At 34.1% G+C, this 23,595-nt stretch overlaps 1 protein-coding gene across 1 annotated transcript in view; it reads left to right on the top strand.

The window, feature by feature from the left end:
• Window positions 1-23,595, top strand: part of LOC149564724 (choline-phosphate cytidylyltransferase 2-like) — a 75,128-nt gene that overhangs the window by 40,471 nt on the left and 11,062 nt on the right. Inside the window, exons 4-5 of the mRNA XM_089818275.1 lie at window positions 15,220-15,262; window positions 15,372-15,527. Of these exons, the coding sequence (XP_089674401.1) occupies window positions 15,220-15,262; window positions 15,372-15,527 (199 nt within the window). The remainder of the gene's footprint in view (window positions 1-15,219; window positions 15,263-15,371; window positions 15,528-23,595) is intronic.

Consider the following 23,595-nt stretch of genomic DNA (forward strand, 5'->3'; position numbering starts at 1 on the left):
TCAATATCTATATGACTTGCACTAATGCTATAGTTGACTCAGGCTTGATGGGCACTGGAGGATAAGATGAGATATGCAGTTCGCGTGAGGATCAAATGTTGATTCATATTGGAGATAATAGATCATGATAAATGGTTAGATGAGTTAGGCTTAAGACTTTAAAATAGTTGTTATGCTTAGGAGAATGATTCTCTCAATGAGTTGTCAGATTGATGGACCTGGATCTAAAGAGAGCACAACTCAAGGTTGAATGGTGTAGCAGAGATTAGACTATGTGTATAAATATCAAGGAGAAGATCAATCCCACAAGTTGTGGTTAAATTGGAATCACAATGAAGTCGGCAAAATACCACTTGAAATTATGTGTTAGTAGAGGATAACATGTATCAAGGATGTTTGAAATATGGTTAATCACCTTGCCACAATCATCCTATGTGGATCCATGAGGAACTTGCTAGGAAGTATTTGTTAATACCACCAACAAGGACAAGATAGTGATAAAGGAGGATAGCACCTAATAGGGGAGACATAAGAAAGAAAAAAGATACAGATTGATTGAAGGGGAGTATCAACACTATTACCCCTATGACATAGAGGGTGAGATTGGTTACAACCCGTCAATACATTGTACATCCTATACTTGGTACGTGGCTATATAGTGGATTATAGATATATAATGAAAGACATTCACAACCTTTACATGTTACTTTGGAAAGAAGGAATCAATTATTATAAAGCCATTGCACATTTGCACTTTCCACCTATGTATTGGCTTAGTCATGTTGATGAAAGTGAATATAGGAATCAATACCATTGACTAAGTAGGAAAGAAAATAAAGTCATGGGCAGCCAAGATATATTGGTAAGTAAAGAGCATTGACAAAAGTTAAGAATCAAAGGAAATAAACCAATGTTCTCTCATAAAAATTGGTCATGACTAATGCCAAAACAAAGCCAAGACAAGTTTAGAAATGTATAAAACATAAAATAATGAATTTTTTTAATGAGTAAACTTCATTACATTATAGATAAAAAATTCAAACACAAATATTTGACAAGGTAAGAGTAATTTTCTCGACTATTCAAGGAAGTCGCCTAACAAACACTATCAATATAAGGAAATGATATAAGTTGGTGAGGATATGAACTGAGGAAAAATATTTGATTAGAAGGAGTTGCTTGTATTTACAATACATAACAGCCAAAATAATTGGGTCATTACTGGATATCTTATTGATGTCTATACATGAAGTTTGACAGTTTATATTATATATGCAAACTGCCGGCATTCATAGGGGTCATTACAAAACAAGTCATACTCCCTTTTTGTACATTACAATATAGCATCACATATGAGATTTAACATTCTATATGAGTGAAGAAGATTATGGAGAAGCCGTGTTTTTCTTACTTTTCTAGAGATTGATGTTAATTTATTATGTTTCTTGATCTCAAAAATTTAATATGGGCACCATCACAAATGTTATGAATTGATAAATCAAGAAGGTACATTGAGGAGATTCATTTTATGTGGAGTTTGAGCTATAACTTATTTCTCACAACTAGTGTAATTTTAAGGTTGCGAACCTTTGTAAAAGCCAGCATAAGGATTGCTATGATTTGAGATCTCTTAAACATGAGTGAGAATTTTACATTGTGGGGTGAATAATAGTCAATGATCCATTCTCACTTGAAGATATTAGAGAATGGTCATCGCTAGAATTTCAAATTTGTACCATCCTTTTATTTGATTCATATAGGAAAAAGAAACTTGTATCAAGGATGCACAGATAAGTATTCATTAGCTTAAGTATTGCATTTATCTACTCACTATATTCACTCTCTTAATTGTATTTCCATGTGTACTATAAGAGCTATCTCCTTGATCTTTTCTTTTATGTCTGGAGATGTTCTTGTAGGAAAAGAAGGTTGGTACTTCATACATGCTACTAAATATTGTGCAGACTCATCTTATGATAGTAGCTCGAAAGAAGTTGTGATCTAAAATTCATTATTCATCTGATGATTAGACTGGATAAAGTAAGGCTCTTAAAGTGAATATTCTTGATGATGATTAAGAGGGAGTCTAAAAATACATGTTGTGACTGCATGTTTTTAAAATGGGCCTACCCATGTATACATCATAAGGAAGTAATAACTTATCACCATAAAGTCGAAAGATTGATATTAGATTTAGAGCTAGTTCGATAGGAATCCTTAGGCAAAGAGAGCTCTAAGGGAGTAACTAGAGGACTTGACTTCCTAGGATCGATGTTCAGAGGGAGAATTTTTTGAGGTGCAATCCTATGTGAATGATATCTTCTCTATGAGGAGAAGTTCTAAGTGAAACTCCTTGTAATGCATTCTTCTCTGTGAGAGAAAATTAAGGTAAAAGCCTTTGTACCACCCTCTGACTGGGTTCATGGTGGTTACTATTTCACATATGATATGTAATGAAAGGTGACAATCTTTCATTGACATATATAAACAGAAGGTAACCATTGTAAGATAACGATCTTCTAAATTGTAGACTTGTTATCATGATAGACTTCATTAAGTTGTTGTCCTAGAGTGCTGGAAGTCATGATAACGAACATATCAACCAAAAGAAGCTGACAACCTTATCAATGTTTTGACCTATCTCCTAGATACGCTACATTAACTTGTAACACCTAAATGTGTTGGATGTCTAGGAGCGAGTGTTATCATGGTTCTTTGGGCCGGATTTTGCTAGACACCTTGATAACCAATTTATCATGGTTCTTTGGGCTGGATTTTGCCGGACACCTTGATAATCAACTCATCATAGTTCTTTGGGCCGGATTTTGTCGAACACCATGAAAATCAATTTGTTATGGTTCTTTGAGTTGGATCTTGCCGGACACCATAACTTAAATCTATCATAGACCACACTTAAGGTGGGGTTCAAATCTTGTATTATAATTGCTTTAATTCTCTCTTTGCTAAAGAGGGAGTGTTGAGAAATTTAGCCTTATAGTGAATTGAAGCCAATTCCATATGTAATATATGTTAATATATATGTGTGTGTTGATGGATTAATATTGATATCCTTAAATATGTCATTCCAGGAATATCACATTGAGATGATATATCTCCATACGCTTGAGACCATAATGTGTTCCATAACAAATCCTCCCTAGCCAAGAGGGAGTGTTAAGATTATAGCTACGGCCGGATTGATTTAATCATAAGATAAAATGTTGATATAGTATATATATATATATAATATTATAAATATATTATATTATAAATATATTATATTATATATATTATGTATATATATATTATATATTATATTATATATATGTATAATATATTATTATACATACATATTATATATAATATATGTTATATTGTGATTAATATTGTTAATATATATTAACTAATAATGATTAATCGTAGAGCTACTCTTATGTTTATAAGAGATTGGGATTTGCATTTGGAACATACCAATAACAATGGCAGTGTAATTACATTTGCATAAACCAATCCATGTTACTCAATAAAAGTGAGCACTCAAACATGATATGAATGCCTTTTCTTTCAAACATGACATGGAATGTGTATTCATTTTAGGTTTATCTCTTTGTTTGTTCTACTTTAATTACCCTACAAGACAATAGTGTATTTAGAGAGGACCTTAAAAGAACTTCTCAATATAGATGTTGTAGCTCTAGTGATTCCACTCATGGTAGTTGTAATTGAAGAGAAATGAAAACATCCTAGAAAGCCATCTAAGATTAGTATGCACAAATTGTATCCAATGATTTCTTGAATAGTTTCTAATAAGCAAATACAAGTACATACTACTATGCCATAAAAGCGGAAACAAACAGTTGATTTCCCACATTTAAAACCTTAAAGGAAATTGATTGCAATTTGCAAATTTAATAAATTTCAGTAGCATTACGACATACAAATTATTATTCTACAACCATGACACTAGAAGAATGATACAAAATAGAAAACACAGATATACATTGGGAAAAATTTTCTTGGTAAAAACCCCACCCTCCAAAACATTGAGCTAATGTATTATTCAACAACAAGTTATAATACATTTTCAGCCTTCACATGGAGATTTACATCTTGCTTCATCCTAGAGAAAATCCGGCAGCATAACCCTGTACAAAGAACGTCTCCTCTCTCTTTCATCTCTGCAACAACTGATTGTATTTATAGAGTTTTCATACAAAAGGAAACAATTTCTAAAGAGTGTAAATTCAATATATTTACAATTTATTTAGAAACTTACTTTATGCACAACTCTTACATGAAAAACAAAGCAAAGATAATAAAGCCCAAAAAAGAAACTTTCTGTTTTTTGCTCCAAGTCTATCCTTGTGGAAGATTTGGTCTCATTTAGCATCTTCCAAAAATACATTAATAAAAAACCAATAAAGCATCATAAGGTTGAGTCACCTTATCCCAACAACCTCCCACTTGACAAAGATCTTACAATTCAAAGTGATGAAACTATATCATTACAACCATCCATGAAACCACATAAATCTTAACACATGCTCTTGCGCTCCAACTAATCACCTGTCTAAACAACACAAGCATAAGATCTTAGTGATTGAAAAGGCTACATAATACTACTACCACTCCACTGCACTCATGAGAAATTTCTTAGCCCAACAAGTCTGCGAATTAATTCTCTAGAAAACAAGATAAAAAATCACCGAGAACAACAACCAAATTGATTGCTCCAATTCAAATGATACACTCACGAGATTGGAAATAACATCCACAACAAATGCTAACCCATCCAATCACTCATACCTCAAAGGTATCCAACATCAACAAACTCATGCCAGCAACATAACCAACCCATAAACTACAACCTCAAGCTCTATGTGCAAATAGTCAATGAAGACCAAACACATACAAGGACTCCCATTCCATGGGTAATGTTAAATCTGAATAATCAAATGCATACCAACTCTACTGATAACAACACAAAGAAAGTGTAACCATGTAGTTCCAAGAACCATCCACAAAGATATGCAAATCCTATAGCAAAAATGTTGCAAGAAACATCTCTCTCATTCAGTCTCCACAACTCTCCCCTGTTCTCTACATCCAACAAAGAAAAGAGATAAAGGAACCACCATGTTATTACCAAAACACAATAAGTACAAGTGATAACATATGACCACAAAAAGTGACCACCATAGCTCCAACAGATCTCGAAAAATAATGTTATGTGAGCCCAAACATTCAAGAAGATAACCAAGACCACAAAGGGAACCTGCAAATCATAAGCATGTAGCATGTCCTTCCACAAACACTTCTAAATGTCAATTGTACCAAGTATGATCTCCTTCACAACCTCAAGAGAAAAGCTATCACAACATCTAAAACCATTCAACCTCAAGAGATCAAACATAGAATGATACCATGAATCTAGATGGATGCAAGCCTTTTAAAGAAGATCAAACAAATTCATTTCCCATTTTAGGAAATCAGCTCACTACAATCTCCTACTATCATCATAAATGAAAATACACCATAAGGAGATAACTATGTTATCCATCTCTCATAATGAATACTCCATTTTGCAGCTCAAGATCCATGAATATGAAAGAAAACATAAAGAACTTGGAAGTACCATTGGGCAATACCTCTCAAGTGATAAACTACCAAGTAAACCAAGAGAGGGGAATGAGAATTCTCCTCCAAGATATGCAAGTCACTTTGACTTATCCGAGAACTATCTCCTCATAGGTCTCTATTGAACTCACATCCAACCAAGGTGTAGGCTCCTCAGACTTTTTGCTGAAATCTCATCAAGAGTATAAATTTCAACATGTCTCTCATATCAAGAGAATTCTAGCCTCACCCAACTCTCCAATTATATATGAGCACCTGTAATCAATCACTCCATGCCGAACTCCACTACTGCAACATAGCACTATCATGTGATCAAAGTACTCAATACCAAAAAACTAAACCAAGATCAATGTCAGAGCTCAAACAATGGAACTAGGAACATAAACATGACAATATGATCTAAACCATCTCCTCAAAAAGATGACATGCTCCATGTGATCATATCAAATAACTACATGTCACAACTCTAAACCGGTAATCAAGAGCAAAACCATGACATAAAAGCCACCATGATAACATATCAAATGAAAGCATAAACTACATCTCTATCAAGGACCCCTTGAATCCAAAAGATGTCAACACCTCCGATCACACAAAGATACCACCTCCAACTAGTAAGCGAACAAGTGTGGAAGACCATTCTGCAACAACATGATCTAAGGCATCCTCCAACATTTCTAACACTAACAAAGATCATCCATCACCATGTGATGAAAAATACAGCTATTGTTAAAGCTCCCACTGAATTGTGATATTGATCTCTCCAAGCATATGACACACCATTCCCCAAATCTGAAAATCATCCAAGCTTGCACATCGCATTTGCAACAACAAGATCTAAGGCATCCTCCAACATTTGTATAATTAACAAAGATCATCCATCACCATGTGATGAAAAATATAGCCACTACTAAAGCTCCCATTGAATCCGGATATCGAGCTCTCCAAGCATATGATAGACCATTCCCCAAATTAGAAAATCATCCAAGCTTGCACATCACACTGAGTGAAGCCAAGATTTCCAAACTAAGGAAATCACCATGCTATAGAACTCCATAATTGGCTATCCAAGTACTGAATTATCATTCATCCTTTTCCCAATTCAACCACACCAATGTACAAGTGAACACAAACAAGGTCAGCTAACAAGTATGCACCAACACCGAATCAAATCTGTTGGATATAGATAGTCCACATCCAAGTTATCCCACTGCAATTAAATGGGTGGCCTACCCACCTGATTGCATTACTTGTAGATCAAATCATTGCAACATGCAAATCCGCTATCACATTAGTGACATGTAAAAAATGAGATCAAAGAGAACAATCATGTAGACAACATGACTCAAACACCAGATCAAGCACAAATCTGATTTGCCAATTATGTCCACATCGAGTACCATAGTCTAGGAATCCAAAAAGCATCACAACATAAATGTTGAGTAACTGATCACATACGAACATCTCCATGCAAAGAAAGAAGCACACCTCTCACCATTCACAAAGCATGCATGAATGTAGAACTACAACTATCTCATCCAATAACACTTTGAATGAACCAAAGTCTACAAACTTGCTCTTCAATAGATCCACAAAAATCCACAAGTTTTTCTTTGAGCGTGCAAAACTTGCAAAACCATTGTGTTCAAGAACACCCATGCACACCCGCACCCACTTCTCATCTGGAAGACTCAAAAGTCTAAAAAACACCAAACAATTGAACCCAGAATAATGGATTATCATTCATGAGCATCACCGTAGATTTTTAAGGAAAATCTATAAACCCCTCAGATCCAACAAACAAGAATCCAAGCCATGCATGTAGAAGCATCCAAGAGGAAAAAGCAGTACAAGAACTTTAGACCCACTTATAGACCAACTCCACAACCACTAGTAGCACATGCATCTGAGAGAGGCTATCTAGAAGCTTCTAGATCATCCAATGATCAATTCCATAACCTCTATGCATTCCAGGGACTGAAAGAGATACCTTCCAATACCCATGCATCGAGAAGTATTCCGTTGTCAACCGAGAGCTCCAAATCAATGTCATTATAAGATGGCCAACTCTATTTTCTCTGTCTTCGCGATACTTCAAGAAATGTCCATTGTCTCTTGAAAAATTAAATCAACTACAAGACTTCCACTCATCAGAGGATTAATTATTAGCCAATTTCTTCAAAATAAATTCCTGCAAGTTTGCAAGCTAAGAAATCTTAAGAGAAAAAATACCCAAAATCAGAAACATTGTGAATTCTCACATGCAAACAACATGCAATTCACAAAATTGAGCTTTGATACCAATTGAAGGGAAATGAGAACATCCTAGAAAGCCATTTGAGATCAGTATGCACAAACTGTATCTAATGATTTATTGAATAGCTTTTAATAAGCAAATACAAGTACATACTACTATGCCATAAAAGTGGAAACAAACATAGTTGATTTCCCACAATTAAAACCTTAAAGGAAAGTGATTGCAATTTGCAAATGTAATAAATTTCAGCAGCATTATGACATATAGATTATTGTTCTACAATCATGAAACTAGATGAATGAGACAAAATAGAAAACACAAATATACGTAGCGAAAACCTTTTCAAGTAAAAACTCCACCCTCCAAAACATCGAGCTATGTATTATCCAACAGCGAGTCACAATACATTTTCAGCTTTCACATGAAGATTTACATCTTGCTCCATCCTAGAGTAAATCTGAGAGCATAACCCTGTGCAAAGATCTTCTTTTCTCTTTCTTTCATTCGTCAACAACTCATTGTATTTATAGAGTTTTCATACAAAAGGAAACAATTTCTAAAGTGTCTATATTCAATGTATTTACAACTTATCTAGAAACTTCCCTTATACACAACTCTTACATAAAAAACAAAACAAAGAGAATAAAGCCCAAAATATAGGCTTTTTTTTTTTGCTCCAAGTCTATCCTTGTGGAAGATTTGGTCTCATTTAGCATCTTCCCAAAATGCATAAATAAAAAACCAATAAAGCATCATAAGGTTGAGTCACCTTATACCAACAATATGAGAAAATAAAAAGGTTCTAACTAGGAGCTTGTTAGCAGCTAAAGGTTATAAAACTGAAAAACTAATTTATTTCGAACCATTATAAAAAAAATCTTAGAGGATTTTAACTTACAACTAGTAATACAATTAGGACATATAGCTGTGTTGTCTTGGTGATGACATCATGAAGTCTAAAATATTTGATTTAATGCTAATAAATTAGTATTTGACTTATGCCATTTCACCATAGTAAGGATGACATGAGCCTAGTTGGATTCATAAAAAAAGAACGTTCAATCAATTTTTAGTTATCTTTGGCAAGGTTAGTTTATATAGCTAGTATTCAAGGGATATAATTAGAACTATTTTGCGTCACATGAATGCATAAATTGGGTTTGTTTTGTTTCCATTGTATAAGTGATATATACTGACATGTTTCTAGATCAATTAAACCAAATTTTCAACAAGCCTTTGTACCATTTGCATCTAGTTATGTGAGTTGAAGGCCAAATTATGAAGTCTTCCCTCTGTTATTGGTTGTTTTTTATATAACTACATCATAAACTGATAAATTTCTGGTTTTGATATCTTTTCACATTTACCATATGATTATTAGTTGCTGCCGTACACAAGATACTATTGCATTCATGATAAGAAACTTTCTTATTTAATTGTCCAATCACAATAGTGAATATTTCAAAATTTTTTTACTCTATAGTTTTAATATATATTGCAATTTCTTATTTTAACTGAAACATTTATCTCTAATTTTATTGGTGGAAGTGTGCTACAGTCATGAGTTTGGCTTTTTGTCCATAAAAAAATTGTTTTCTAAAGTTTATATCTTCTTATTTATTATGAACTTCGACTTTATCTATTATTGTGGGCTTATGTGGACGGCACAATTGTCAAATCATAGTTGCATCAATAGTTGAAAGCAACACCAATGATACAGACAATTTGTCCTCACAAATTCTTGTAGCATAGATAGTGGGATATTTTTAAATATTTATGGGCTATATGAATTATATCATTTTTTAAAGATGAATGCCCAATGAATGAAGGTCAACATTTGGATTATGTAATTTAATGACAACTTACATTCTAGAACATTTATCATTGAAATTATTATTTTTGGTTCTATAGTATTTTAGTAATTCTGTAATAAAGTTCAAATTTTTTTTTTATTTAACATATTCAAATGAATGTTCTCAAAGTTATATTATTTCGTTAAATTCATTTTCTCCAGCATTTTAAACTTCAAATTATACATATAATTCTTATTTCAATGTATGAAGATTACCAATGAATTAAGGACAAAAACTATTTTCAAATCTTTGATTTCTTTGAATTTCTATTAGGAATTCTACATCATAGTATTGTCTATTGACCGATAGGCTCATAAATAATATTATGTTGACAAATTGCTCGTTTAATTTGACATTTGCTTTAACAATACTTAGCATTTTGATTACAACCTAATTATACATGGGCAGTAACTTAGATGCTATGCGTCCTTGTTTATTCTTGTGAACTTCTAATAGTAGGTTTTTGAGGAGTGAGTTAAACCCTTTAAGTGGCTTATGTTTTGGATACATTTCTCAAGGTCATTTTAGTATATAACAAATTTACTCCAGCTATTTGACATGTTGGACGACTACATGGTCTGCCCATTCCAAATGGATTTTTTTTCTTTCTGCAGCTTTGGATCCCGCAGTTTCCTTCTCTTGGTGTTACAGTTAGCAGTATGGGGTTTTGATTTAGAGGCAGTAGCTGTAATTTTTTTGGCTAAAGTCCTTTGAGATTATTTTTTAAGTGCTGGTTCCTTGTTTTTATCATTTGTTTGTAAACTCACCGTCTCTAGAGTCAAGAAGGGTAAGCTCTCAGAACATCTCACCTTTTCCAGAGAATGAGTTAGAGGCTTTTCTTCTGAGATTCATCAAATATTGTCTTTTCAATTCTTTTGCCAACCTTCCATCTCAATGTCTTCTTCTACCAATTCCATAATGCTAACTAGGTTATCTCTTTCTTGTGACTTCAATTGCTTTCCTTGCTGCCTATATTTCCCTCAATTTATTTGGCTGTGGGACAATCTTTTATTGTTTTTTGGGTTAGACTGTTGTTTATGAAGAAGTTGCTTGAGTTCTCCATCAGAAGGCTTTGCCTTGTATCATTTGTGTGTTTTCCTCATGTCATTCTGTTGATAGTGCACTAGGTTTTTGAATTCTCATCTCTAAAAATGCCAGTAGATGAAAGAGTAAGGCCCAATTTCAAACACTTACAAAATAAGAATATTCTGTTGATTCCAATATTAGTCTCTTTTAGATAGCTCCCTGAAAGAAGTGCAGGTTTATGAGTAATGAGTGCATTTGAGAAATATTTTGCTCTATTTTAATGAATTATTGGTTTGACTCTTAGTTACCGATTTGGATGCGGGAAGTGGGTGCACGAATGCATGAATTTTTTTTGGGGGATGCAGATGCTCACACAGATTTATACTACGCATATGCAAAGACATGAAAGAAATATACAAAATTAAAACATTTGATAGCTTGTAACTTCACCAATACATGTTCTGATATTCAATGAGATTATAAATCATATCAATGATATCATACACGTTTATGTTCATAATGTTCAATGCAAATCAGTAAATCATTGCAAGTTTAAGATCATTTGAGTTGAGAATGGTTCCACTTGTGCTAAGATACACCATGTGTCACGATGTTATCAGTATGATCAACCATGATTGTAGTAAGATCTTGAATTGTTGCATTTAAGTTTGCACACTCAGGTTCTACATCCCTAGGCTTGGTTGCCTCTTCCTTGTAGTGATCCTTCTTACGTGACAAAAGATGCAAGTTGGTATGAATGTAAGTCAATTATTATTTTTAGAGTCCAACTAGTCACGCTTCATTGAGTGGATAAAGGAGTATGTACTCCATTTCCGTTAAGCAGCAAAAGAACTTGCAACCTGGACAATGTTTACAGAGTATGTACTTCCATTTCTGTTAAGCAGTAGAAGAACATTTAACCTAGACAATGTTCACAATTACAAAATTAATTATTTAAGTAAAACATAAAAGTGAAAAGCAATTTAAAGAATTGTAGAATACCTGTGGTAAACAAAAAACAAATAAAACTTGTTAAGAGGATTTTGATTGTGAGAGGTTGTAGATGCTTAAATGGTTGACCATAGAGGTACCACCATGTGATAGCTCCCATGTCATATTGTTCGTTTATTGTAAGAGGACTAAGTTCTGCCTCCGAAGCAAATAACCCAAATTCAATCCTATCTTTTTTGTAAGTGTCATCATCTAGGAAGAGTCTTGAAAAAGCTTTGTAGCACTCACTAGCATCTTCTTCATCTGCATATGGTGCTACTTTATCTGGCATTCCAAGTACTTCCTCGCTATGGTACCTTGGAGATAGGGCATATGCAATGAGGTGTAATGGGGTAGTCATCTTTTCACAACAATGACGAATAATTGATTCAAGTTGATTGCATAATGCTTCACATTTGTGGGGTCATCCTCATGTGTTTGTATAGAAAGTTATACCTTCTTTACCATTGTATCCATGCCATCATAGACATCTCTTAAACAAGGCTGAAATCTAATACAAATTGTACATGAGCCCACCAATTGTCATTCAAGATCAATGCCTTGACCCTTTGTGCCATCCTTGAATTCGAAGCCTTCCATCTGCTCCTTGCATCAACAAGTCATCTCATAACAATAGTACAAGATGCAAATCGGGTTTCAGCCGCCTAAGTAAGTTAATCATAACAATATGTCAATTAATCTTGAGCAAAGTTATATACAATTTGATGATTGAACAGACAAAATATATTCAAATTAAATAAATAAATGAAATTTACTTATACATTTTACCTTAAACAACTCCAAATTGGAGAATGATTTGAATATGGATTGCGACATGTGGTGGTGTGTCACAAACATTTGTATCTCCTCTCCCTCTTGGTATATTTGCTTCATCCAATCTATTTGGGTGCCAATTTGTTGCATGACCAAGTTTAGGGAGTGTATGGTGCATGGTATCGAAAAAATATGGTCACATCGACCCTCAACCGAAGCACTTGCACCGCTGCAAATTTTTGCATTATATGTAATCACATGAACTTCATTTTCACTACACACCATCTATATGGCCTCAATGAGAATTTTGGAAAGAAATTGTCAATCTTTCACTTACCCTACACAATCAACTACCTTAAAAGACATATCCCTGTTGGGTGACACTACATTCACATTAATCAATGGCTGGTTTCTTGCAACTTTCCAGCTCGAAACAGTAGAATGAAACTCTATTTGGTTGAATAACTCTCTCTACACAAACCTTCTCTTTTTGCAATAAAGTAGTACACACCTTTTCATACCTAGGACTTGTGTAATCAGCCGGTGCTTTATTTATGGTTGCTACCATTTCTTTCCAATATGGTGATCTCACCAAAGATCACCATATTGGAAGGAAGACCATTGGCATAGAAGCAACATGCAATGACTTGGTTAACAAGCTCCCTTGCCTCCATTTTAAAAACAGTGTCCAATGGACCTTTTTGGGGGCAACAATTTCTACTTCTTCCTCTTTCACTCTCGGTATAGGTACTTGCAAGAATGGGTGTTGGAGGATAAATTTGGTTTTGTGGGTAATTGCATTGTTTTATTTGAGGATGGAGGTTGATAAAAACTTTGATTTGATCTTTTTATCAATTTATTAGTAGCTTCTTGTTCTTTTACAAATGAAGCTATTGTTAAGATTAACCACAGTTAGAAATAACAATTACATGCAAATATAACCAATATCAAAAAAATAATAAATCGCATTTAAGAGAACACAAGATACAAAGATTTAATGTGGTTCACCCAATCCCTAGGCTATGTCCAACAACAAGAAGTTCAATATTATTGTTATTTAGTGATTACAATTTGCAATCCCTTACAACTCAATACCACCACAAGAAGCTACAATCTCATCAGACATTATGAAATCCCTAACCTTAAGCCATTTTATACAAGCTTTTGCCGCTTACAAAATTAGGGCTAGAATAAGTCATCCAATAGAAAAAATAACACCCGACGCCTTTTACTCCACAAGGGGTGCTCCCTCAAACTCCCATAGAAATAATTTGGGGGGAAACCGTGCTGAATAAACCTCTTGATCTGATTAGGGTCCACATCACAACAACTATTCGTGTATTAGAGAACCCCCTCCCATTTGTGCCTTTGCACATTGAAAATCATTTACCAACAGAGCCCATAAGAGGAAGTGTGACTTGAGAATATGACCTATTGAATGGTTTGCCTTTGTTACTTTGACAATAATTACACTTCCAAAAATATGAGCCACCTCCGAAAACCTATGACATTGTATGTCTCCATAAAGGAGTTCGTACATCAATTTTAAAACTATTGGCTCCTTGCTCTTCCATTAAACTTTGACTAGCGGTGGTGGCCATTCTTGCACAATCCAATTTCTTGATATGCCTATGTAAGAAACTAGATAAATTTAAATTAGAAAGGAACTACAAACATTAAGCATACAAGTCAAAAAATGATACAAAACTACTAAAATGGATAGCTATACTTGTTTCTTTATTTTTTTCGGAAAAAAGAAAATGAAAAAAACTTGAAAAATTTCTTCACAAACTTTAAGAAATTCATCCAAATATTAAAATAAAAAACTCAAGAATGGGATCAAATGCTTATAACTTAAATGCTTATGTTAAATGCTTAAAACTAGTTAGTGGAAGCTACCTCTTGCCCTGAGCGATCCTCTTCGAAAATAATCTCCTTGCCTTCAAAATGCCAAAATGGAGAGCAAATGAGAAAAAAGTCTAGCTGTAAACAAAATGTGAGCCCATTTTAGGGTTTAGAAACAAAAATTAGGTTGAAAATTGTAATTCCCCATGTGCTTTAAAGGTGTTAAGCGGCAAAAAAGGGAAAAAAAAAAAACCTTTCCTGCCATTTGGGCCCACAGAAGCTGGGAGTCTTCCAGCCAGCATCTGCGCTGGAATCTACCTCCGCCTCCAAGCCTAGGAGGCACAAATTGGTTCCTAAGGTTCGATTGATAGTCCTTGGTGTACAAGTTAGTTGGACCTTTCCAAAGGTTGATGACTTTTAGTTAATGCCCAAACTAGTAATCGCAGCTATTTTGGGTAAGTTGAAACCTGGGTATTTGGTATATGCAACTTAAGAACATCTTAAGCTATATCCTGTAAGATTTCATTTTATAATGAGAAATCCTATTATTTTTCTATTACATTTACGATTTTGCATTGAATGGATAGACTATTTGATTTTTGTTGTTTATGAACTGTCTATTTTAGAGGTTAGTTTGATTTGACTGAAGTATGGGCTTTCTAAATATTTGGGATTACTGGAGCTAGGGTTTGAATTGTCTAACTTCTTTGTGAAATTTTTTTTTTGTCTTTATTTCTTCCTTCTAGTCCTTGCAAGATAGAAAACCTATGCTCCACTTTTTCTCATATTGTGCGTAGGACATGCTTTTGATATGGTTTATTTGCTAACATTCTGCAGATATGCTGACACAAGTGGAGCTGGCAAGGATGTTTATGAATATGTTCGTAATAATTGCGATTTTGGTTTAAAATCTATTAATTTTTCTTGTTCATTGTATTCATGCTAGTTTTACCCATCTAAAAGGAAAACATGAAATGTTGCTTTGTCAGATAAAATCAATTGGAAAATTTAAAGAAACGAAGCGCACTGAGGGTATCTCAACATCTGACATCATAATGCGCATGCTAAAAGATTACAATGAATATGTGATGCGGAACTTGGCTCGTGGGTACACAAGGAAGGAGCTTGGAGTGAGCTATGTAAAGGTCAGAAAAGCTTTACATAAGCTGTATTTATTGGAATTCATAAGTTGGGAAAATTTTCTATAAAGCTGTCATGATAATTTGCATGCATTTCTATCAAAAAACTTTGACACCTGATAACAATTTAGAAGTCTGAATAGTTATTTCATTCATGCCATCACAGCTTAGTTCGAGACCTTCTAGGTATGCTGTTTCTTCAAAGCTAGTCTTCCTCTAGCCATTAACAAAAGAATTTTGTGTAGTTCAAAGATAATTAATAGAGATAGGTGTAGATGTTGCTTGTTTGGAAAGATGAATGAGATTGTAAACCAAGTTTGCACAATAAGAATTATTATCAATAGACCCCCAAGTTAGCTTTAGTGGTGGTGTTTGTCATCTGTCCAGTGGTTAGCTGCCTGACTAAGTTTAACTTCTCTTAAAAACTATTTCTGGAGAGGCCCCCTCCCAGGTGCAGAGAACAGTTTACAGGGCTTTACCTTCTTATCAGATTGCCAGTGGTTTGCTTGCCCAAGCAGGTTTTACTTGAGTTAAAAATTATTTTTGGAGAGGCGTCCACCTAGGTGCAGACAGCCGTTAATAGGGTTTTACATTGTTATCAGATCCCCCTTGCAAGATATGCAGCTGTGGATGAGCTGATCTGGGTCATTGGGCTGCCAATATCTCCTATAGCAAAAAACATAATTATATTACTGTTCAGATGTGATCAAGAGAAGGCCGATCAGACATGAATATACATCTGTGCGGAAGGTCGAATACTAAAAAGTTTTTACAAAGAGAAGGCAAGAAAATTCATGCTGAATTAAATGAACTCAACTCAGAGACATAGCAATATGATGCTTTGTTGGTATGCAACTTCAAAATAACACTCATGGTACAAGTTTGAAAAGCAATAGAGGATGACAATCGAGTGTGGATGATGAGAATAGGTTGGTCAAGTGCATCGTAGAGAGGTCTAGCATAGGATATTTGTGCCTTACACTTAATGTTTAAGGTGGTGGTTTTTCTTTATAGAAGAGTGCATGGAAAGATCTTAGGCTAGTAGTGGAGACCAAGGAGGAGTGCATATTGTATGGATGCAAGATTTTTTTTTTCTTGCATTGGAAGAAACCATGGGTTCAAAGTGGTATCCCATAAGGTTTGATGTAAGAGCTCATACAAGGAGCTGATAATGGGAAGAGGAAGGGAATGCAACTTCTACATATGGAAGGAAGAATAAGCATCATGATCAATGGTGGAATCATCGTCAAAGTGGAATTTGTATGTCTAGTAATGGGTGGGTGGGTGACGATTAGCAAGTGGAAGGTAAGGGGAAATAAGAAAATCACAGATGTGGTTGGATGAGTGGTCTACTTGTGAGAAGGTACTCTATGACACACACCATCACCATGGTGAAAATAGGTAAACCTACTAGAGTAGTGGAAGCAAGGGAGCTTGTTGAGTTTTTATAGGCCTTGAGATTGCCCCAATTGGAGGAGTTCTTTCCCATAGGCTATGACTTTGGTATTCTACTCTATGAATACTCTTCGCAAACCAAATACTTGAGTATCCATTTCATGAAGGCATAACCATCTTGAACAAAATAATGAACAAATTTCTTGTAAGTTCTTATATTAAAATGAAATATATTCATGGTTCTAGGACTTTTTTGATAATCACTTATGGTATGACATAAGGCTTATTTCTAACATCGTCAAACTTGTGATATCTCCTTCTGGGAGTAAATATAGTATTAAACTACAATAAAATGAACTATCAAATAAATAATTGATAAATAAAATCGATAATAATAATATTAATACTTTATGTTGAACTGTCATACCATTAATAGCTAAAAACTTAACTTGGGATATTGGTTTAGGGCTTGATGCTTTATTTTGGGAAGATTCATGGAATGGGCTTCCCTCTCTAGACAGTGCCAATTTACCAACTAACATCGAAAAAAATCTTTTCACTCTGTGGGGTACGAATGTGAGTGATTATAAAATTAAAATTAATGGTAATTAGTACAAAGGATGGCAATGGAAAACCCTAGATGAAACTCCATTTTTATTACAGGAAAAGCACATTTTTAAACAATTCTTAAATAACACAAAAATAGGAAAGATAGGCTTATATGGGGAGCTTCGAAGGACAAAAACTATAAAATCAAACTAGGGTATGAAAAGATAATAAAGTTCCAACAATGGGATAAGATTGACATCCCCCTTAATCTTTGTTGGGATCCAACATGTCTCCCGAAAGAAGGTTTCTCCTTTGGGCTGCTCTTCAAACAATAATTCTAACAGCAAATAGGTTTACCAAGATGGGTTTTGAGGGACCATCAAGATGCCCACTTTGCAAAAAAGAATTTAAATCATCTGAACACTTGCTTTATGATTGTCCCTTTGCTAAGAATTGCTGGTGTTGGTTATGCAAGAAAATAAATTGGCAAACAACATTCCCTAGCAATCAATTAAATTTTTTAAGAAGTTGGGCCTAAACATGGATTTTCTAAGGTTTATAGTAATTTATGAAAATATGCCCTAACATACTCCTATGGGAAATGGAAAGGAAGGAATAGAATTTTTTTTTGTATTGAAAGGATGGATCTAATATCCTTTCTTAATAAATTGGAGGTATGTATTATTGAGGTAGCTAACAATAATCTCAGAAACTCATATAAGGAAGAAGGTTCCTAATTAATCCACCAATTGTTAATTCTCTAAGTAATTGTGATAACATAATGTTTTGAATTCTCTGATCGAACAGATTTGAAAAGCATGTTTCTTCCTTATAAAATTGTTTTGTTTGCAATTGCTCCCTTTTAGTCAAATCAGCGATCTCTAAATAGATGACTAAATGCATCTTGTAACCTAACTAATGTGGTTAGTTTTACTAACCATTAGTTTGATCTTGGGCACCGATTTGAATTAAAAGGTTGCATTTGCAAACAGGGCCAACCTAGGCAAGGGGGCTTGTTTGTGAAAGGACAAGTCCCTTGGGTCTATTATAAAGGGTGGTTTAGATTGTGGATAGAAAACACACAATACAGTCTCAAGTCTACTCCTAGCAATCTGCCCTCAACGATTTACAAATTCAATTCAAACCTTCCTAGATCGATCATATTGAGTCCAAAATATCTAAAGACTAGTTGCCACATAAGGAAAGTACTTTGTCAGCATTATTATTATCATAATTTGTAGAAACTTTACATGGTATCAGAGCTTTGGTAGTCGAACCTTGGCCTTGCAAATTGATAATCAGATTTAAAACATATCTAACAACATCCTTCTACCTACAATGGCCAATGCAATTAGACCCGAAGACAGGTTTGATGGAAAAGACCACTTCATTGCATGGAAATTCAAAATTATGATGACTCTTGAAGAAAATGATGGAACACAATTTATTGATTAGGAATCCAAGCAACCCAATGCTGATCCTTATAAAACTAACTGGATCAAAGGAAACAAGAAAGCCATGAAGATCATATTAGAGGGTTGCTAATGAAACATCAGACAATACTCAATATGATGAGTGCATTGATAAATGCATATGAGGTTAATAATGCAACTATAATCCTTTCACTAAAATGACAACTAAATCATATAAAAATAAGGAAGGGAGAATCTGTGAATTGATACTTCCTAAGGGTGGCTAGTCTAAGAGATGAACTTACATAATTGATGATAAAGAACTAACATTAATGACAACAAATGGATTACTAGATTCGTGGGAAATATTCTCACAAGGAGTAAGTGCTAGAGACAAAGGTAAGAAGAAGCACTTCAAGAAGAAGTCTCATCAAAGAAATGATAAACCTGAGAGAGATTTATCCAAAGTCAAATGCTTTAAATGTGAGAAACTTGGACACTATAAAGCAAATTGCCCAGAGAATACAGAGCAGCAGGTAAATTGTACAAACATTACAAAGAAAGAGGAAAATTATGATTCTGAGAACTATGTAATGTATTCAACACTATCAAATCAAGTATCAAGCAAATCATGGGTAATTGATAGTGGATCATCTCGACACATTACATGATACAAAGAAGTACTAGACTCAATATCAAAAGAAGCTAGTGAGGAAGTTACCATAGGTGATAATTCCACTCATCCTGTCAAAGGAATTGGGAACTGCACCTTGAAACTGAAGTTGGGTATTTCTCTTCATCTCAAAAGAGTACTCTATGTACCAGGAATCAAGAGAACTGTAATCAACACTTGAAGATTATGGATAGTAGGTTGCATTCATGGACGGTAAAGTAATGACCTACTCTAAGAACTCTTCATTTAAGAAATCAAAGTTGATTGGTCAAAGAAAGGAATACTTGTATGAATTAAATATAGAACCTATTCAAACCTTAATCAATGAAGCTGCTGATATAAATGAAGTGTGGCATAGAAGGTTAGGGCATCTAAACTTCAAAGCCTTATTGACTATGGAGAAGATGGTTGTTGGTTTACTTAAGTTAAATAAAGATCATTCAAGCATATGCAAAGGATGTGCACTAGGTAAGAACACCAAAAGTCCATTTCAAAATAGCATTAGAAAATCTAACAATGTTTTAGAATTAGTCCACTTAGATTTATGTGGACTTATGTATGTTCCTTCTCTCAGAGGATTCTTGTACTATATACTTTTTATAGATGATTTCTCTAAGAAAACATGGATTTATTTTTTAAAATGTGAAGAATCAGAAGAAAATCCTTAAGAGATTTAAGGAATTCAAATCCTTAATTGAAAACCTACCAGGACACAAAATTAAAACTTTTAGATTTGATAATGGAGGGGAATATACTTCAGATTTGTTTAAAGATTTTTGTAAAGAAGCAACTTTCAAGAGGAAGTGTACTGTTCCTTATAATCCACAAGAAAATGGGGTAGCAGAAAGAAAGAATAGGTCAATTGTAGAAGGGGCAAGAGCTAGCTACTTGATCAAAAGTTAGGATCTTATCTTTGGGTAGAAGCCTTATGTATTGCTATCTATATTCAAAACAGAAGTCCTCACTCCCACCTTAGAGATAAAACTCATGAAGAAGTCTTTTCTCAGGTTAAACCAAATATAAGTTATCTTAGGATATTTGGGTGCCCTATATACATACATGTTCCAAAAGAAAGGAGAACTAAGATAGAACCCTTCAGAAGGAAAGGCATTTTTGTCGGGCATAGTGAAACCTCTAAAGCGTATAGAATTTACGTACTTGGTTAGAAGAACATTGAACTTAGTAGAGATGTTATCTTTTAAGAAGAGCTTGCATTCAATAGAGCCCTAAGTTCTGAAGATCCCTCACATATACTTAGTTCTGAAGAAAATCATGATCCTGAGTTTCAAAGGGAGAACATTAAAGAAATTGAAGGTGAGATGTAAAACATTAATCTTGAGGAAACTCAAAATCCTAAGAAAAGACCACTTTGGGCTATTAAGACTGTAGAGGAAGCACAAGACTTCGTTGCACAATTTGGAACCTTTAGAGAGAGCAAAAGACCCAAAAGATTCTCTAGCTATGTAGAAAACATGAGTGAGTTATCTAAATCAGAACCAACAAATGTTTCAGATGCTATCAAACATACAGCTTGGAATGATGCCATGATAGAAGAATATCGATCCATTATTAAGAATGATGTTTGGGATATTGTTCCAAGGCTTGAGGGAAAATCTGTTGTTTCTTCTAAGTAGATATTTAAAATCAAGTATGCTGCTGACGGTAGCATTGAAAAATATAAGGCCAGATTCGTAGCCAAAGGATTCTCTCAGGAGGGAATTGATTATGTAGAAACCTTTGCTCTAGTTGCCAGGGATACCTCTGTAAGAGTAGTCCTAGCTATTGCAGCATCGAAGGGATGGAAAGTACATCAGATGGATGTGAAAACAACATTTTTGAATGGAAAGACTATAGAAGAGGTATATTTAGAGCAACTTGAAGAATTTGAAACTCGTAATCCTAAAATCTTTGCTTGTAGACTCAAGATAACTCTCTATGGGCTTAAACAGGCTCCGAGGGCATGGTATGAAAGAATCAATAAGTATCTCACCAGTTTAATTTCTCTAAGAATGTAGTTGATCCAAATCTCTATTATAAAAAGGATAAAGATGAGATGATAATTTTGATACTATATGTTGATGATTTACTAATAACAGGTGATGATCATCTTATAGATCAATGCAAGAAAGATCTAATCAGAGAATTTGAAATGAAAGATTTTAAGACTTCTTCATTATTTCCTAGGACTGGAAGTATGGCAAAACTCTGACAGCATCATACTTAATCAAGGAAAGTATCCATTAGACATCTTAAAGAGATTTGGAATGTGGAACTGTAGACCTATGTCTTCACCAATGGAGACTAATCTACACAAATTTAAGGAAGCAGCTGCAGAATCACCTTCCATAGATTCTACTCTTTACAGACAGATGATTGGGTCTCTCATGTACTTGGTAAATACAAGATTTGATATTTACTATGCTATTAATGCCTTAAGTCAGTTTATGTGTGAGCCAAAGGAGATTTACCTAGTTGCAGTCAAACACATTATGAGATACTTACAAGACACTCTTAACCTTGGGCTTGACTATAAGAAAGTTGACTTGGACTTGCATGGATTCACAAACTTAGATTGGGCTAGAAGTGTTACTGATAGGAAAAACACTTTAGGATGTTGTTCCAGTTTAGGCTCAACAATGATATCATGGATATGCAGAAAGCAATCATCAGTAGCACAAAGTTCTATAGAAGTTGAATACATTGCAGCTGCAATGACTTCTAGGGAAGTAGTTTGGCTTAGAAAGTCACTTGTGGGATTATTTGATCAACCCATGAATCCCACTATCATTCATTGTGATAATCAGAGTTGCGTCAAGCTTTCTGTGAATCCAATTTTTCATGATAGATCCAAGCATATCGAAATTCCTTACCATTATGTAAGAGATATGGTAGATAGGAAAACTGTCAAGTTAGAATACATTTGCACTGCAGATCAGACAACATATATTTTTACCAAACCTCTCTCTCTCGAGTGATTTAGTTCACTTCAGAAAAAGACTTGTTATGGTTGAATTATAATTCATTTGTATACTTTAATTATTAATGAAATAATTTTGTGTTAAAATTATTATTGTCAAGCTATTGACTGTTATGGGTTTCACCATTTGTATTCATTATCTAAGAGGTGATGATCTTTGAGATAATGAACACTTGTATAAAAGACATTAGGAGAGATGACGATCTTTGAGATAGTGTACTAAACAACAGAGAACTACTAGCAGATCTGGATGAGTTCAAGATTTCTTGCAGAGATATATAACAATTTACAGATTTAATTCAAACCTTCCTAGATTGATTATATGGAGTCCAAAATATCTGAAGATTAGTTGCTACATAAGAAAAGTACTTTATCAACATTATTATTATCAGAATTTGCAGAAACTTTACACCAATGACCTACACAAAATCCAACAAGATTGCAAGGAAAGAATGTAAATGAGAACAACCTCCTACAGGATGGTCAAAGTTAAATCTTGATAGAGCTTCTAGGGGCAATCTAGGACCAACAGGGATAGGTTGTATTATTTGTTCAGATAACGGTTCATGCTTAACAAAACACACTAAGTGCTTAGGAGTGATGTGTGATAACTTAGCATAATTAGAGGTTCTAATTAAAGGCTTAACTCTAATTAGAGAGATAGGTATTGAAAAATTAGTTGTCGAAGGTGAGTTGCAAATTATCCTAATTGCATTAAGAAAAAGCGAGACTCCAAATTGGATTCTTAATTCTAAACTTGAATATGCTCTAACCATAGTTGATAAATTTGAAGAAACAATCATAAAACATATTTATAGGAAAGGCAATAGAGAAGCACATAATTTTGCTAATAAAGGAGCAGATGGGGAAGAGATTCTAATAAAACCAGCCAATTCGAATAATTAGATTATTCTATACGCCTTTAGGAAAGTAGTGTTCTTAATGAGGAAACTAAATTCCAAACTCGAATGAGTCATAAGATAATTGATAAATTTTGAAGAAATTAGCATTCAATATTTATATTGAGAAGGAGACATATCAGTAAATATATTAGCAAATAAAGGAATA

Source organism: Cupressus sempervirens, chromosome 3 (assembly GCF_028749045.1).
Source record: "Cupressus sempervirens isolate cs-2001-9-10 chromosome 3, ASM2874904v1, whole genome shotgun sequence".
Lineage (NCBI taxonomy): Eukaryota > Viridiplantae > Streptophyta > Pinopsida > Cupressales > Cupressaceae > Cupressus > Cupressus sempervirens.